Here is a 19,065-nt window from a genome sequence, read left to right on the forward strand (position 1 = left end):
TTATTTTACATAGTACATTCATCTGTCTTTATTTATTTGTATAAAACAATTTAGTGAGATTGAATGTTTATCACATTATTTCAAACATCTGGGTGCCTTTTTAATGACATCTTGAAGCTCCTGTGTCCAGCAGTTTATTATGATTAATACCTTGATTTAGTATTTCAGTGCAGGGTTCTGTATGTTTAAGTCATGTAATATCTGTGGTGATGTATGCTTCCAAAATTCTACGCCAATAAATATCTCTTTGCAGCAGCACAAAAAAAAACAAAAACAAAACAAAACTCCACAATATCTGCATTTGAATAAATATCTAAAAATATTGATACAGTAATTTTTAATATCGATACAGTATATATATATATATATATATATATATATATATATATATATATATATATATATATATATATAGCATATATATTGCAGAATTGATATTTTCTAACACCCCTATTTAAAATGAATTATTATAATACATATATTATTAAAGAAACATTAAATGCTTTCCATTAGATGTTATATTATATTATTAGTATTATATAAACAGTTTAATATACAGTAATGTAATTATACTGACAAAGGGTTTTATGTATGATGAGAATCCTGCTTTTAAATGCAACACTTAATAAATCATGTCTGTGAATCTTGAAAAACAAGCTTCTAACTTGTATTTAAGTTTTTTTGGTTTTGTTTTGTTTTTTTACTTTAGGCTACATCATGGGTTTCCAAACTTTTTCAGCTGAACACCCACATTTTTACTGACTCGTCCATCCTCAAAACACTGCAGAATATTGAGTATAAATAGAGCCGAGACACAAATAAGAGAAAAGTCGACTAGTGTTTGAACTAGAGAAGCTAAAGAAACATTCAGATCCTATACTGCAGTAAAGTTATGAATCCCAGCGTACAAATACAAGTCCTAAACTCGAAACATCAGTAAAAGTACATTTGTTTTCAGCAAAATGTAATTTCACTTTTCACATATTAAACCAGAGCCTATAGAATGACTCTGTTCATGGTGTTCTGTTGTAGAATATTCTATAGTTGTGTTTATCACTGTGTGTGAGAGCTTTATAACAACAAATTATTATTTAAGCATATAATTTTGGTGTAAATGTAGTACCTTACAGTGTTAAATAAATGTGGTGGAGGAAAAAGCACAGTATTTCCCTGTCCTGAATGTTAGAAGTATAGAGTAGCGTAGTAGTAGTAGTAGTAGTAGTTTTATTTCCAGCACATAGAATCATCCGATATCAAAGAATCATACAACATGGTCAAAAAATAGAAATAAAAAAATAAAAATAATACATAAATTTTTTCTGCGCTCGAAAAGGAGCGTGCAGAAGTATAACTTATTGACCCCCCCCTTTTTTACAAACTAATAATCAGTTTATCCGCTTCCTTTGCTTTGTTAACACACATTTTCACACATCCACACAAACCATTCACATACACTTTTTAGTCACCTCACACAATCAGATTTCAGCTCACATGTGCTCACAGCTCTTCTGTGTCTGTGTTCATATTAAATCAGTCTCAGTGAATCCAAAGGAACTTTGTGTTGGTAAATGACAGTTGTTCAAATGGACAGGATTTCAGTTCTGTTCAACATGTTGATGCTCATATGAACTATGTTTTCAGCTCAAACATGAACCATTTCAGCACAATTAATGCTATATTTTCATGTCACAAATGGACAAGTTCTATTTGCAAGGTTATAATAGTTTTGGATTTTTAATTATAGTTTAGTTTTAATTAGTTTTGACTTTTTTTTCTCTTATTCAGTTAGTTTTAATTAGTTTTTAGAGCAGGTTTGTTAGTTTTTATTAGTTATCGTTTTTTTTCTGAATGCTTAGTTTTAGTTTAGTTTAGTTTAGTTTTAGTATTAGTTTTAGTTATTTCATATATTTTATCTTCCTCATCATCCTATTCAAAGAAATTAGTGAGGCGTGGATATGGGTTACCCAGGACACTTTATTTGGGGGTCGGGTTAGGGCGGCTCATGGACTGAGCAGAGACACAATGTACCGTACAATGTATAAATTCCCTATAGCAGGTTGAGGGGGGGTGCAATCCATACACGTCACTTACATGAAACAATGCGAAGATGTGCAAAGCTTGAGAGGAGATGCACAATGCAGCCAGCAGTTAAAGCAGATAGAAACATATATAACCAGCTAACCAGCAGTTAAAGCAGATAGAAACATGTATAAACAAGCTAACCAGCAGTTAAAGCAGATAGGAACATATTATAAACCAGCTAACCAGCAGTTAAAGCAGATAGAAACATATATAAACCAGCTAACCAGCAGTTAAAGCAGATAGGAACATATTATAAACCAGCTAACCAGCAGTTAAAGCAGACAGAAACATATATAAACCAGCTAACCAGCAGTTAAAGCAGATAGAAACATAAATAAACCTGCTAACCAGCAGTTAAAGCAGATAGAAACATATATAAACCAGCCAACCAGCAGTTAAAGCAGATAGAAACATATATAAACCAGCTAACCAGCAGTTAAAGCAGATAGGAACATATATAAACCAGCTAACCAGCAGTTAAAGCAGATAGAAACATATATAAACCAGCTAACCAGCAGTTAAAGCAGATAGGAACATATATAAACCAGCTAACCAGCAGTTAAAGCAGATAGGAACATATATTAACCAGCTAACCAGTAGTTAAAGCAGATAGGAACATATATAAACCAGCTAACCAGCAGTTAAAGCAGATAGGAACATATATTAACCAGCTAACCAGTAGTTAAAGCAGATAGGAACATATATAAACCAGCTAACCAGCAGTTAAAGCAGATAGAAACACATATAAACCAGCTAACCAGCAGTTAAAGCAGATAGAAACACATATAAACCAGCTAACCAGCAGTTAAAGCAGACAGAAACATATATAAACCAGCTAACCAGCAGTTAAAGCAGATAGGAACATATATTAACCAGCTAACCAGCAGTTAAAGCAGATAGAAACATATATAAACCAGCTAACCAGCAGTTAAAGCAGATAGGAACATATATTAACCAGCTAACCAGTAGTTAAAGCAGATAGGAACATATATAAACCAGCTAACCAGCAGTTAAAGCAGATAGAAACACATATAAACCAGCTAACCAGCAGTTAAAGCAGATAGAAACACATATAAACCAGCTAACCAGCAGTTAAAGCAGACAGAAACATATATAAACCAGCTAACCAGCAGTTAAAGCAGATAGAAACATATATAAACCAGCTAACCAGCAGTTAAAGCAGATAGGAACCTATTATAAACCAGCTAACCAGCAGTTAAAGCAGATAGAAACATATATAAACCAGCTAACCAGCAGTTAAAGCAGACAGAAACATATATAAACCACTTATAAACATATATAACCCAGTTCCTCATCAGTAAACCACACCTTAGCAGATCTCTCATCTCTTAATCATCTCCAGTTCCATTATTAGCCAACTTTGCTTCAGTTCAGTTCAGCTAGCTGTAGCTAGTAACATCAACGTTTTTGAACATTCTAACAGGTTCCATACCTCTGTAATTGGATTAGTTTTCATCCTCCTCTTCTCTCCTCTTCTAAACTGTGCAGTTCAGGTCTTGGAAGGCCTTTTCATGGTGATAAACTCTCCAGTTTTAACCTGGATGCTAGTCCTGTTTGACTCTGTCCTTTAGCTCTGCTCTGTCTCTGTCACTCACGCGCACACACACGGTACGCCAAAAAAAAAAAAAAACCCGACCCATGTATCACTCCAGTAAACCCCAGACAGGACTGTGCTGCTGTGTCCCAGCTTTAGTCTGTATGTTCCAGGTAGAGTGGGGACCAGAAGACCACTGGAAACCACCAGTGACCAGACATGACAGACTGTGAAGTGTCGTATGGTGTCACCAGCTCAAACTGCTGGAGCCAAAGAAATTAATTTGATATCAATCCGACATTGACAAAGACGAAAACGAAGGGAATTGTATCCATAATTTTTATACGTTTTAGTTAGTTTTGTAAGCTCACAATACAGTTTCAGTTAGTTATCGTTTTTTTCTTTTAATTAGAGTTTTTATTTATTTCAGTTAACGAAAATGTTATTTCAATTTTAGTTTTCGTCTTTTCGTTTGTTTTCGTTAACGATAATAACCTTGTCTATTTGAACTGAATTTACTCTGAAAAACAAATCTTCTCTTCTTTCGGATTCCCCAGTTTTTCTTCCCAGATTCTCTCCTCCATATCAGCATGTTTTATTTGTACAGGTTCAATCTGGAGTATGGTGCTGATCCATCCTGCTTCTGTTCCACCAATACATACATGAAGAATGGCACACAGCACTGTTTACATCAACACTTTTACAATAAGAAGCATTTTTAGACACAAAGAACAATTCTAGATTGTTCTTTCCTCTTTAGTCTGATGCTAAACTATCCAATAAATAATAGTGCTCCTAGTTTTTGCACAGGGATCATTAGTGTAAACGCTGACATGGCTGCAGAGCATCAGTATGATGGGATCCACAACAACCATGTCACATCCGTCCACTGACACATTTAGTGTTTTTGTGTCAGCTGGGATTGTTTTAGATCCACAATAGCAACATTTATGAAGAAGAGCACAATTAGCAATAGGAAGTCCTTCATTCATTTTCTGAACCCGCTTTATCCTCACTAGGGTCACGGGGGTCGCCTGGAGCCCATCCTAGCTACACAGGGGCGAAGGCGGGGTACACCCTGGACAAGTCGCCAGTTCATCGCAGGGCCGCAATAGTAAGTCTATAAGTTTATTCCTAATAAAGTACTGGGACTGACCAGAGCATCATGGGTAATGTCACATTCGTCCACCAGCAAAAGTTTTCACATCCACGTGCTATTCCAAATCCAATATTTATGAAAATAGAGCTTCCACTGTCAGAGAATATCAGTAGTCTGTGCACAAATGGATTAGCATTATTTACACACACTTCTATGACTGTAGGACGACTGTTTTTTTTTTTTTTCAAAAATGGACATTCATTTGACCCCCAAAGGAAATTTTAGCCGATTTGCGTAATCAACCATTTTTAATATAGACTCTAATATTTATATGCACTTTAAATATTTACTCCAAATACAATGATCAATAAATGTGATCATGTCTTCTTATCATGATAACCAAATAACTACAATAATATCTTATTTTATGCGTACTTCTGTGTTAGAACTAGATTTTCACTTATTCAGATAATGTTCTATATTTTGACATTATAGTGGATTTATACATCCTTTTAAATGCACAAACTGAAGAGGACATTTTTAAGTTTTGCTCCAGATTATTCTGTAAATAGAAATACTCTGACACAAGCTCTTGAGTAACTACAAAATGAATCACATTTAGTGCTTTCACTTCTCATGACTAATAATGTATTTTACCTTCTAAATTTCAGCTCAATAAGCAACGTTCAGTCACAAAGTTTGGGTTCAGACTCAGTGGGTCTTAAAGGGTGAAATAAACAAGCACCAACAATGTACAAAGCATTCTTATAGATAGAAATATTCCAAAATATGTGATCCACCTGCAGAACTCTGAATAAAGCACTGTTTACACGTTAATACAGTGATAATAGTTTGATATATAATATATATGGACATGGTGAGAATCACATCTGTGTTCCAATAAATTTTGATTAGCAGGGTAATTGAGTAATTTAATTTGAGGCTGTGCTGTTCCTCCCTTCACTTAAAGGTGTGAATGCTTAGTGCTTTACTAAACAGTTGGAAATGCAGTTCTAACAGAGGAGTGGCCATGCATCAAATATTTCCGAAGGCGTTCTGCTGACACCGGCTGAAAATGTACCACACCAGCTTTAATTGGAGCATTTGTTTTTTTGACTTACTAGGCATATTAATATAGGCTACGTCCAGGTGGCTTTTAAAAGTAGGCTATACAAACATGTGCTTGTGTGCAGCTACGGTAGACACCCAGTGGGCGTTGTCAATATGCTCCAGCTAAATGTTGGACAGGATCGGCATCACCCTGAAAAAGGTGTGAGATCCTCAACATGTTCCACGAGTTTTCTGCTCTGACCGGTGGCACAAACTGATCACACCTCCAATCCAATCTGTTTCACCGAGTTGTCTTCTATTATCACTGCTCCCCTGGAGTCGAACCTGGTGCCAACATAGACACAGGAAGCACCCCCCCATCCAGAGTGGTAGAGAAAACAGAGTGGTGACACGTCCGTAGACTCCCATTGTGAAAAATGACACACGAAATATGAAATATGGACGAGGGCTGTGTATCGGCAAGAATCTGGTGATACGATACAAATCCCAGTTCTAGGATCTAGGGATGGAACCATTACCGGTATAACGATAAACGGCGGTAAAATTGCCAACAGTTAGTATTACCGTTTAAATTCTAATTCTTATGATAACTGTGTTTGATTACTGCACTTTTCCAGAGAAAACACCGTAAATGTAAAGATTTGCTTTTATGTCAAATATTTGAGTATAGTTTTATTTTATTACAATTTTAATTGTATATCCCTAATATTTGGAACCAATATTCACTTTTAAAGTCTTTGAAAAGGTTCATTAAGCATCTGTGTGTTATTTATGCAATAAATTATATACATTTTTCAAATTGGATTTTATATTTTTGTGTGTTTTCTGTCCTTTTGTGTTTTTATAGTAGGTTAAAGTGAAAAAAATAATCGACAGATGATACAGATGAAGTTGTGCTGAAAAAACAGATCCCAAACATGGGTAAAATATGTGTTAAATCAGTGTTAAGTTAACTCAGGTTTCTGAGTTAAAAAGGCAACTCTGGCAAAGTGTTAAATAATTAACTCCAATGAAACTCTGTAAAGTGTGGACCTATATAAACTCTGAAAAAGAGTTAAAATTAACTCTGTGGGAGTTGATGCAACTCTACAATTTTTGCTGTGGAGCAAATATGTGAAAAACCATAAATGATCACTTCATTCTGGAACTCTATTTTTACCACCTCTGTTTAAAACCCCATTCCAGAGAGTCATGAAACAAAGGAGCAACTGAGCTCATGGAGCAAGAATCTGCAACTGAAAAGAACTATTCATTCAACAAAAAACGAATAAAAAGTGTCAAACACACCAGAACTGTGCTATATGTAAAAAGAACAACACTTCTGATCAACTCAGAACACTGGAAAACACATCAAAACTGTCCACACTAGTTTGTCCCAATGCATGCTGGGAAACTCCCCCCAGCTGCTCCTCCAACACATCACAATATTATGGGGTAGATTTTTTTCTATTATTTGAAGTAGCAATTGTTCCTGTTAACACATAGGTAGTGTGTGTAGAAGTCACAAAGTCACAAATTCAGTCACAAATGTTGGGTTCAGACTCAGTGGGTCTTAAAGGATGACGTAAACAAGTACCAACAACATACAAAGTATTCTTACAGATAGAAATATTCCAAATATGTGATCCACCTGCAGAACTCTAACAATAAAGCCCTGTTTACAGGTTAATACACTAATAAGTAGGGCTGTGTATCGGCAACAATGTGGCAATACCATACAAATCACAGTTACTAGGATCAGGGTAAATGAATTTGCCACAATGGGATAAATCAAGTTTTCTGAATCTGAATCTGGTCAGCGTGTCGCAGCTCTGTCTCTGTATGGCTCTGGCTCCATCAATCCATTCTCAAAAGTAAAAAAAAAACAAAAACAACAAAAAAATGCATCTTTAACTTATTCTCTCCTCCCTCCTTTGGAAAAGCTGGCTTCCCCCTCTGCCACGTGTGAAAATGATGACAGAGAGAGAGAGGGAGAAAGAGAGAAAAAGAGAGAGGTGGTGGTGGGGGGGGCTATCATGAACCACATTGTGTAAATAATGTGCAGGAGCATGTGCCACTTCAACCGCAGTGCTGTGCAGAATTTTTTTTGCACTGAAATTAAGTATCTGAACTTTTGTTTTTGCACTGAAATAAAGTATCAGAATTTTTTTGCACTGAAATTAAGTATCTGATTTTTTTTTTGCACTGAAATTAAATATCTAAATTTTTGTTTTTGCACTGAAATGAAGTATTTTAATTTTTTTTTGCACTGAAATAAAGTATTTGATTTTTTTTGCACTTGAATTTTTTTAAATTCTAAATTTATGAACATAGTTGAATTCAGAGACAAATAATCCAGATACTTAATTTTTACTGAATTGATTCTCAAAACTAAAAAAAAAAAAAAAAAAACCCTCGTCTTTAACTTGTCCTCTCCTCCCTCCTCTGGAAAAGCTGGCTTCCCCCTCTGTCATGTGTGAAACTGATGAGAGAGAGAGAGAGAGAGAGAGAGGTAGAGGAGGGGTGGGGGGGGGCTATCATGAAGCCCATTATGTAAATAAGGTGCAGGAGCATGTGCCAGTTGAACCGCAGTGCCGTGCGGACTCAGACCGAGCACACAGGCTGTTGGAGCGGCAGAGCAGCCGGAGCCGTCGGTAGATGGCGGTAACCCAAGAAACCTGATCCAAGCGGGGCTGGTCGGCCACTCTGTTCTCAGTTTGCAGCAGTCGCGGTGAAGGCAGAAGGAGCTGGACAGTTTGTGAAGGACATCAGAAAAGCAGCAGGGGCGCACACAGGGAGGAGCGGCTCCTGTCCGGGCTTTGACGCGCAGCCGGAGACGGAACGCCTGGTCTGGTCTGAGAGAAAAAGACCAAAACCACAACACAACGGAAAAACTCCCAATAACAGCATGGAAGACAAATCTAATTCGTTCTCCAGCAACAAGGAGGAGAAGGCGGATGGGAATAATGTTTTTCAGAGGCAAGACTCCATCCAGAAAAATAACACGGGCAGCCAGAACATGAAGGAGCACAGCAACTCCGTGGGCTTCAAGGGGGAGCGGGAGGAGGCCATGGTGGGCTTTGACGACCTGGAGGGAGCGTCCAGGCAGTACGGCTTCATGCAGAGGCAGTTTGGGGCCATGATGCAGCCGGGAGTCAATAAGTTCTCCTTGCGGATGTTCGGCAGTCAGAAAGCCGTGGAGAAGGAGCAGGAGCGGGTCCAGACGGCCGGGTACTGGATCATTCACCCATATAGCGATTTTAGGTAAGGGCCGGAAAGAGACACCTGCTCACCCCCACCCGACCCCCCCCTCCCCCACTTCTTCTGTTTTTTTTTGTTTTTTTTTAATATACATATATACACATACCCATCCCTCCCGTCCCCTCCAAGGGTCTGCACACACACACACACACACACACACACACACACACACACACACAAGGCTGTGCCATCAGCGGTGCACGCACGCACAACCTGCCCCCCCCCCCCCCCCCCCCCCCCCCCCCAAAGCGCATCCATCCGCTATAATCTGCCTCTGTATTTGAGGCAATCAGGCTCAGGGCGAATCCACTGTCAAAACTGTGGCTTCTGCCATTGCGGCAATTTGAATAAAAGAACACACACACACACACACACACAGAGCTGTTAAAGGTGTAGTCAGTGAAATGTCCTTGGTGAAATGACGGTGAATGTCATGCAAATGAAAACACAAAGCAGCAGCAGCTTGTGGTGTGATGTGTTCACACCTGCAGCTGCTCTATGCGACACATTCGGCTTTTTTCTGTTTTTTTTTTTTTTTTTGTGCAGGGACGACACTACTGGGGCACAACGTGACAATGCCATTGCACCATCACGGTTGTAAACATTTCGTTGTAGGCGGCGATGAGGAGAGAGAGAGAGGGAGAGAGAGAGAGAGAGAGAGAGAAGGGCCTCTGCTAAAAAAAAAAAAAAAAAAAAAGCTCAGATTGCGGTAAAAATCGTGCGGGGATTCCATAAAGAGGGAAGAAAACAGGGTCGTGTTGTGACTGAATCCGTGACGGCAGAACAGGACTGATGTGTGAGGGATCTGCTGAAGCTAAATGTGATGGAATGTGTTCAAGGAGCTGCAGCCCCCCCCCCCCATGATTATTAGTATTTATTCATGCTTTGTGCCTCGACTGCAGTGTGCAAACTTCCTGACAGAGCACAGGACCCGTACGTAACCAGCTCCGGTGCACCTGCTGCCATCTGAACACTGCGTTCACATGGTAAACAAATGAGATCAGGTACGCGCGACGGCTTCTGCACGAGCTGCGTGTTTACAGTTCAGCACTTCACCAATTAAGCATGTCATCTGGCCCGGGCACACAGCCGGTACCAGCATAGAGCCGGTACCAGCATAGAGCCGGTACCAGTGCCTGGCTCAGACCCGGTCCCCTGGCTCAGACCTGGCTCAGACCCGATACCAGTCCCAGTTCAAACCCAGTCCCGGCTCAGACCCGGTACCGGTCTCTTGGCTCAGACCCGGTCTCTTGGCTCAGACCCGGTCCCTTGGCTCAGACCCGGTCCCTTGGCTCAGACCCGGTCCCCTGGCTCAGACCCGGTCCCGGCTCAGACCCGGTCCCTTGGCTCAGACCCGGTCCCTTGGCTCAGACCCGGTCCCGGCTCAGACCCGGTCCCGGCTCAGACCCGGTCCCTTGGCTCAGACCCGGTCCCGGCTCAGACCCGGTCGGTGACCCTCAGTCGGTTTTCCGTTGGTCGGTGCTGAACGTGCCGGGGACGGAGCTGTCCGCGGTGCTGAAGTCAGAGCCGTGCCTGGGTTTGCAGTGTTGTGCTGAATTCTGCTCCCTGCTGAAAACTGCTCCCCCTTCCTCAGTCAGCCATGAAGGGGACAATTTTGCAGTTCTATTTTTTTTTTGTCTGTTTAATACAGTGTTTTTCAACCTTGGGGTCGTGACCCCACGTGGGGTCGCCTGGAATTCCAATGGGGTCACCTGAAATTTCTAGTAATTGGTTAAAAAAAAAAAAAAATACTGATAAAAAAAAATCTATGTTGAGTTGACAGAGACAATCGCAATCCCTAACAGACATGACAAACTGTGGTTGTGAAACTGCAGCACTGTGGTTCTGTTTGTGTGTTAGATGTTCACTGTGGTCAGTTTCAGATGCTGCAGCTCTTTCATAATTCATAGTTTCAGTTCTTGTTTGTTCAGTATTAATTGTCCTCCTTGTAAATCCCAGCTGGACTGACTGGACAGATCCTGAGCCTTTGTGCAGTAATCTACACCTGGATTTACTGCCTCTGTCCACAATAATAGACATTATATAGACTAAATGTCCTCTAACATTAACATTTATTTACAACATAGTATAGCAAACTATTACATGATGAAAAACAAATTAATTTTACCCCCCAAAAAAGTCTCCATTTTGAATGTCTGGGTTCACCAAAAGTTTGTGATGTTGAAATGGGGTCACAGACCAAAAAAGGTTGGAAACCACTGGTTTAATATGAAAGAATGTGCAACTGTAAGGTATATAAAAGTTTCTAAAGTTAAATCTTAGATACACAACACACAAAACATATAACAGTATAAACAGATACTGCCGAAAACTGCATCACCTGTGGCTGGGGGTGCAGTTTTCGGCAGGGAGCAGAGTTCGGCACCGGGTACTGCCGAAAAGTGCCTCCCCATCAGAATGAGCTTGTGAAGCTAAAGGAGTGAACTGACTTTAGCCGCTCACATTTGGAGCTGTTCTGGTGTGACGGGGTGAATTCGGTGCACTTTGTCCTCTTCATGGCTGACTTAGGAAGGGAGAGCTTTTTTCGGCAGCTGCTGGCGATGCAGTTTTGGGCAGGGAGCAGAATTCGGCACAACATGCAGTAGGTGTCTGTGGCCTTGGGTTCAGGTCTGCTGCTGCTGCTGCTGCTCAGTCAAAGCTGCAGCTCAAAGTCTGCAATTAAACCCTGCGTTTTGCTTGAATGTAAAAAGACAAGTCCTACCGTGAGCCTGATTCGTCCACACATCCATTTCATTTCATTTTTTCATTTTATTTATGAATTTAGACAGGGACAATGCACAATATACATTAACCTTAAAAAGCACAGATGTGGTGTTCCAGGTTCTAGCACTAGTGCTAATTTCCACCTGTAGTCCCTGGGCAGGCTGATGGTATCATTAAAAAAACAGACATGAATTAAAACTAAAACATTAAAAAACAGTAAAAAAAAAAAAAAAAAAAGCGTATTTATAACTCCATCTGTATATCATTTAAAAAACAGACATTAATAAAAAGTAAAACATTAAAAAAACAGTAAAAAATGCATATTTATAACTCCATCTATATAAAATATTCCTTCCCATCCATCCATTCACTCTTCTTCATCCCACTGCAGTCCGTCACACACTCTGAACATGTTTACATCACATTCCATTAGATCTACAGGTTTGGTTTGACAGCAGCTGTTTTTTCACCACGCAGGAGAATGTGTGATAGTTTGGAATAGTTCGTAGTTCTGTCGGTCGTGTGATCCACTGTCACATGGACACACATGAGAACGCTGAATTTGCAAATGCTGTTTTGTGTCTCAGAATCCTGCACTCGCCGTGTGCTGTTGATCGAGTAGTTGGAGATGTTTTTCCAAAACTCAAAGAAATAAACTTTTTCAAGGGTGGAGCAGCAGAATTATGGATCACCTTAAACATCAGACACACATTTGTACACATGATGAAATTTTCAAAGCTTTCAAAGCTTGGACAAAATTGAGCAGTGATGGAATGCATGGAATCCATGGATGCACTCCCCCCCGCCAACATCTCCCCTCACATGACATATAATTACAGATGATGCTAATGCTAACTGGGATATGCTAAAAACACCCACGCAGAGACGCATTCACATATGCAGATTGCACGCACATGCATGCACGTGCACTTGAATGCATATGCACGCCAGATGTACAATGACGGTGGGCAAAGGATTAGTAGTATAACACAACAGTCAATGAGCTTAGCGGTCTCTGAAAACAATTATGTAAGGAGATTGACCCCTCCCCTCCAAAAGATAGCCACAGGGCAAGACCTGGACTATTGAGCGATACATCTGCCAATTTCACAGATATTAATTATCCTATTCGGCTCATTTGTTGTTTTATTTGTACACTAATGGGATAAATAGCTTTAATTTCTCTTAAGATAAGACCACGTTCAGGAGAAGGAGGAGCTGGTGTCCTTTTCCTGGACATAGACTGGATAAAGCAGGGCTGGGCACTTCATTTTGTCATGGGGCCAAATGAGAAACTTTGACAGTTGTTAAGGGCCGGACCCGTACACTCACAGCTTTGCTCAGTATATAAGTCTAAAAAAACAGTAAATGAAACAATACAATGATAATGAACACATGGAGCACAGAATAACTATTTAATGAATATTCACTTAAAACCTTTTTGAAAATGTGCAAAGCCAGCTCCACATTAACTTTACATGAAAAACCATAAATGCATCCTGCTTTGTTTGCATATCTCAGTACTTAGTTTTTTTTTTCGCCTCTGACTTCAGTGAAGAAGTACTTACAAGTCTATGTCTTGTTAACAGCTCTGCATTCTGAATCAGTCTTTCTTTTTCTGGAGTTAGCTGACATCTTCATGGAAACTGACCAACAAACCAATCAGTGCAGAAGCCTTATGCTAAGTATGGAAAGTATGTGCAAAAAAAATGTTAATTTAGCAGATCCTTCAAAATAAAAGCAGTGTCGCTGTATTGATTGTATCGATTACAATGACGTACATTTGCATTGACTTTTAATTTGCCAGTGACCTCATGCGGGCCATGGTCAGCTGTCATGGCCCGTGGGCTGTCCACTGCCCAGGTCCAGTATAAAACATATGCTGAAGTTTTTCCTTGTTCAAAATGAGCAAGAGGTACCATCCTGTGTGCCGTGCCTTTAACCGGAACAAGCTTTTTATTACAAGAGCTTCTACAAGTCACTTGATGTAAGAAAATAGGGATGTAACGATTACCGCTGTAACGGTAAACCATGGTTAAATTGCAGACGGTTGGTATTACCGTTTAAATTCTAATTCTCATGATAACTGTGTTTGATTACTGCACTTTTAGGGGAAAAAACCCAATGTAAAGATCTGCTTTTATGTCAAATGTTTGAGTATAGTTTGAATTTAATACAATTTTAATTTTCTATGCCTAATATTTGGAACCAATATTCACTTTTAAAGTCTGTGAAAAGGTTCGTTAAGCATCTGTGTGTTATTTATGCAATAAATTATATACATTTTTCAAATTGGATTTTATATATTTTTTGTGTTTTTTGTCCTTTTCTGGTTTTATAGTAGGTTAAAGTGAAAAAATAATAGACAGATGATATAGATGAAGTTGTGCTGAAAAAACAGATCCAAACATGGGTATAGTAAACATTTGTTTCTATAGTATATAAAGGCCAAATCAAAAGGACTGAAAAACAGACAGAATAGACTCAGACCACTAAGGGTTAATATTGGAATGTTTCTGACACAGACGGGACATTGGGACTATTACTTTATTATTATTATTATTATTATTTTTTTTTTTTTTTTTCAAAATACAACTTGGTTAAATCATTTCAGGTTGTGTATCAGTACTTTTTGAACATTTTGAGCACAGTTTCAATAATACTGTGATAATAATGATAACCGTGATAATTTTGGTCACAGTAACTGTGATATGAAATTTTCATGTAGTTCCATCCCTATAAGAAAACAACTAGTTTTATTAGTTTACCGTTTCTTCAAGTGGTCAAAGGTGGAGTAAATATATGTTATACATGTTACTGTGCTCGCATACGTTTACTGATGATCTTGCTTTTGTGCCGTGGTTTTGACACACAGCGACATGTGGAGGGTTTCCCCATGAAAACCCCCGTCAGAATTTTGTCACGAACTGGAGGAAGTTGCACATTTGAGCCAAGGGTATAAGTTTTATTTATTCCTTCTAATTCCTGCATTTTTTCTGTAGCTCAGCATCTGTAAGTGTGCCTCCATCAGGACACTTCATAAAGCTTTTCAGAGGAACTCATGAAATCAGTGTAAAGAAAGAATCCGTTTATGCCATGAGATTGTCTTGCAGGTTTGAAGTGTTTTATTTGTGATGTATATTCTCATGCTTTAAACCAGGGCTGTCAAACATGCGTCCAGGGGCCCAAATGTGTCCCTCCAAAGGTTCCAGTCCGACCCCTGGGATGAATTTCCAAAGTGTCTAAATTCCACAGTCCAGGCTGTGGAACTCATGTTAGTGTGGGTTCCACATCCAGACCAATCTGATCTACAGTCCAATAATAACAGCAGAAGAACCCACACAAAAGAACCACTGCAGATTTACTACTGGGTTTGATGGAACAAATAATATTACATTATGTCTGTAAATAATACAAACTTCAATTATTTGTCTTTGTTTCAGTGCAAAAAATCACATTAAATTCTGAAAATCTTTCCATTTCCAAACTCTCCTGTACCAATAAAATGTGACTAACCTGAACAAATGTGCCCAACCTGAAATGTCTGTATTAAATTCAGTCCAGTTTGAACTCTTTTCTTCCTGTTCCTCAGTGTTTAGTGTCTTTGGAGATCTGATCCAGAATGCACATGGACAAACAAGTGTTCAGAGAACGCAGACCTCCACCAAACACCCTGAATGGTGTGCATGTGTGGATCCATTATTTCTTTTTAAATTAAACAGTTTCAAGGTTGTTCCATACAGCAGAAAAAATGTGGTCAAATATGGTAATCAATTTTTATAGGTTTTAAATTTTTATAGTTATAGTTTGATTGAATTAAAAGATTTGAACTATAGGTCTTCATTACAGGGGGTCTGTAGTTTGTTTTTAATTATGTATGTATGTATGTATTTATTTATTATGAAAAATGTGTGGGAAATGGGATTTTCAATGTTCAGTGTAAATGTCCACAGAGTCCACATTCCACAGTGGATGTGGACAATTTAGTTCCACATACAAGAGATTGTTCTAAGCTACAGGTGGATTCAACTGGAGGAGAATCGGAGTCGTTTGGAATTTTGGATGAATTTTGGAAAATGTCTCAGTGATGACAGATGGAAAACTGTAGATGTTGTGACCTTGCTGTGACCTTGAACTTTGTCCTACTGGGACCAAAATGGACTGGGTTGGTCCCAGGGCCTAGGCCTATCTGTGGGGAAGATCTGGGAAAGATGGGTGGTAGAGTTTTACACTAAAGATGAGAACAAACAAACAAACAAACAAAGCAAAATGATCACAATACCTCCTGGCGGAGGGAATGATAAGTTGAGGCAGAATATTGTTAAAATTGCACTTATTTTTCTTAAGAAATTTTATTTTTTCAGGTTATTCACATCTTTTTTGTTTGGATAGTTTATAACAGTAAGTATTTTCATAATTTAATAAGGGTTTTTTGCACTCAAACGCAGACATAAATTGTCAGTTGTCATTATTTCTGGGTTCTTCTGTTCTTATTTTCCTAGTTCGACCCACTGCAGATCAGATCAGACTGAATGTGGAACCTGAGAGAAAATGAGTTTGACAGCCCTGCTTTAAGCTCCTGTATGCGGTCATGCTGGGGGATAAATGGACTAATGCCGGTGTGGAGATGTTCCTCTAATTCCATTTAGTTTGTTAGGTTTGGCTGCCGTGGCAGGCCGTCACTAACCCTACTGCGTAACTACCCTGCTAAGTTATTCTGCTACACCTTTAACCCTTTCATGCATGAATTATGACAGCCTTAATCCACATTTTTTTAACTGAGTGTTTTATTTACTATGCGATTGAACATTTTTCTATGAACCTACAGGGTGGGGAAGCAAAATGTACACTGAACATTTAGTTGTTTTTTCTCAGCAGACACTACGTCAATTGTTTTGAACCCAAACATATACTGATGTCATAATCATACCTAACACTATTATCCATACCTTTTCACAAACTTTTGCCCATATGAGTAATCAGGAAAGCAAACGTCAAAGAGTGTGTGATTTGCTGAATGCACTCGTCACACCAAAGGAGATTTCAAAAATAGTTGGAGTGTCCATAAAGACTGTTTATAATGGAAAGAAGAGAATGACTATGAGCAAAACTATTACCAGAAAGTCTGGAAGATACTATTAAAGAAGAATGGGAGAAGTTGTCAGCCCAATATTTGAGGAACACTTGCACAAGTTTCAGGAAGCGTGTGAAGGCAGTTATTGAGAAAGAAGGAGGACACATAGAATAAAAACATTTTCTATTATGGACATTTTCTTGTGGCAAATAAATTCTCATGACTTTCAATAAACTAATTGGTCATACACTGTCTTTCAATCCCTGCCTCAAAATATTGTACATTTTGCTTCCCCACCCTGTACTTTTCACGGAGTTGCAAAAATGTCCACTCAGCTGGACACCATGCCTTTAATTTTTGAAACAAAAAAACATGTATTTACAGATGTACTGAAATCTATGACATAAAAACAGTTTTAATGCCGCTAACCTGATGTTTTCTCACATTTGAACATACTCGAATACTAGTTATTACTCACTTCATGGTGATAATATGCACAAAAAAAAACCAAAAACTTTTTGTTATAGTTTAAAAACAATAACAAGCATTTGATTTACACTCAAACATGTTAATGCAGATCAGGCGAATACAGAACAGAACAATGACAGTAATGGTCTGAATGTCAGTTTTTCTTCCCAGATTCTCTCCTCCATATCACATGTTTTATTTGTACAGGTTCAGTCTGGAGTATGGTGCTGATCCATCCTGCTTCTGTTCCACCAACACATACATGAAGAATGGCACACAGCACTGTTTACATCAACACTTTTACAATAAGAAGCATTTTTAGACACAAAGAACAATTCTAGATTGTTCTTTCCTCTTTAGTCTGATGCTAAACTATCCAATAAATAATAGTGCTCCTAGTTTTTGCACAGGGATCATTAGTGTAAACGCTGACATGGCTGCAGAGCATCAGTATGATGGGATCCACAACAACCATGTCACATCCGTCCACTGACACATTTAGTGTTTTTGTGTCAGCTGGGATTGTTTTAGATCCACAATACCAACATTTATGAAGAAGAACACAATTAGCAATAGGAAGTCTAGAAGTTTATTCCTAATAAAGTACTGGGACTGACCAGAGCATCATGGGTAATGTCACGTCCGTCCACCAGCAAAAGTTTTCACATCCACGTGCTATTCCAAATCCAATATTTATGAAAATAGAGCTTCCACTGTCAGAGAATATCAGTAGTCTGTGCACAAATGGATTAGCATTATTTACACACACTTCTGTGACTGTAGGACAACTGTTCTGGACACAAATGGACACTCATTTGACTCCCAAAGGAAATTTTAGCCGACAAGAGAACAGCAGTCCACTGGAGTGACCAGTATGCATGAAAGGGTTAATATGTCATCTGAAAGTGTGCACTTTTTCCTTCCCAGACATCCAAGTGCTTGCTCACAGTGGATTTATCAGGTTTCTGTCTGTAACACTGCAGATCTTGACCTTATCATAGAAAATACTTCCAGGTGATTTTTTTGTTATGGTTCGGGGGCTGTATAAATAAACCCAAATTGTGCAGAAAGGAAAACAATAAACACTATGCAATCTGCTAATGAAAAGCCTTACGTAAGTTCAGCCCATGAATGACACCCCTATTCACACAGGCTTTAGAATGCTTTGTGGGAGTGTTGGAAACTTAATATCCCACATATTCTCTGTACACAGCAGCTGCTTAAAGATTAATGGCAGGTTAGTAATATTCATTATTCATAGATTTTTAGAGAGGCCTCATGCATGGGCTCATACACCCCTGGTTATGCTAAGAAGAGGCCTTTGTCATAGTTTAAAGGACACTTGGTGATGTTTTCTTTAATGGGTTATATTAGAGCACTGGTGTGTTTGGCCACGCTGAGGCCTTTTGAAGGACCCACAAGTACACTGGTGTGTTTACATGGGGTTTCTGGACACCATTACTACCTGTTATTGTTATTTAATTTTTCTGAGTGACGGTTTGAATTAAGGCGGAGTGATAATGATATTAATCGCAATATAATTTCATATGTCATTATCAAATTATACATTCTTCTTTTGTATTTAGTTGCTTTGTTTACGTTGTCTGTTAAAGCACAAAATGGTTCAGTTTTTTTAATGTTTTACTTAACTTTACACCCCCCAATTTTTGAGGTTGCAAAAAAGTTTTTCACCGTTCTGTTGTTTGGAATGCTCCGCCTCTATATTTCGGACATGTTTCAACACTTGGCCAA

At 38.8% G+C, this 19,065-nt stretch overlaps 1 protein-coding gene across 1 annotated transcript in view; it reads left to right on the forward strand.

Moving 5' to 3' along the window:
* Nucleotides 1–8,372: 8,372 nt before the first annotated feature.
* Nucleotides 8,373–19,065, forward strand: part of LOC115429222 (potassium/sodium hyperpolarization-activated cyclic nucleotide-gated channel 1-like) — a 368,916-nt gene continuing 358,223 nt past the window's right edge. The window contains 1 exon segment of the mRNA XM_030148500.1: nucleotides 8,373–9,050. Within this exon segment, the coding sequence (XP_030004360.1) occupies nucleotides 8,695–9,050 (356 nt within the window). The 5' untranslated portion in view covers nucleotides 8,373–8,694.

Source organism: Sphaeramia orbicularis, chromosome 12, assembly GCF_902148855.1.
Source record: "Sphaeramia orbicularis chromosome 12, fSphaOr1.1, whole genome shotgun sequence".
Taxonomy (NCBI): Eukaryota; Metazoa; Chordata; class Actinopteri; order Kurtiformes; family Apogonidae; genus Sphaeramia; species Sphaeramia orbicularis.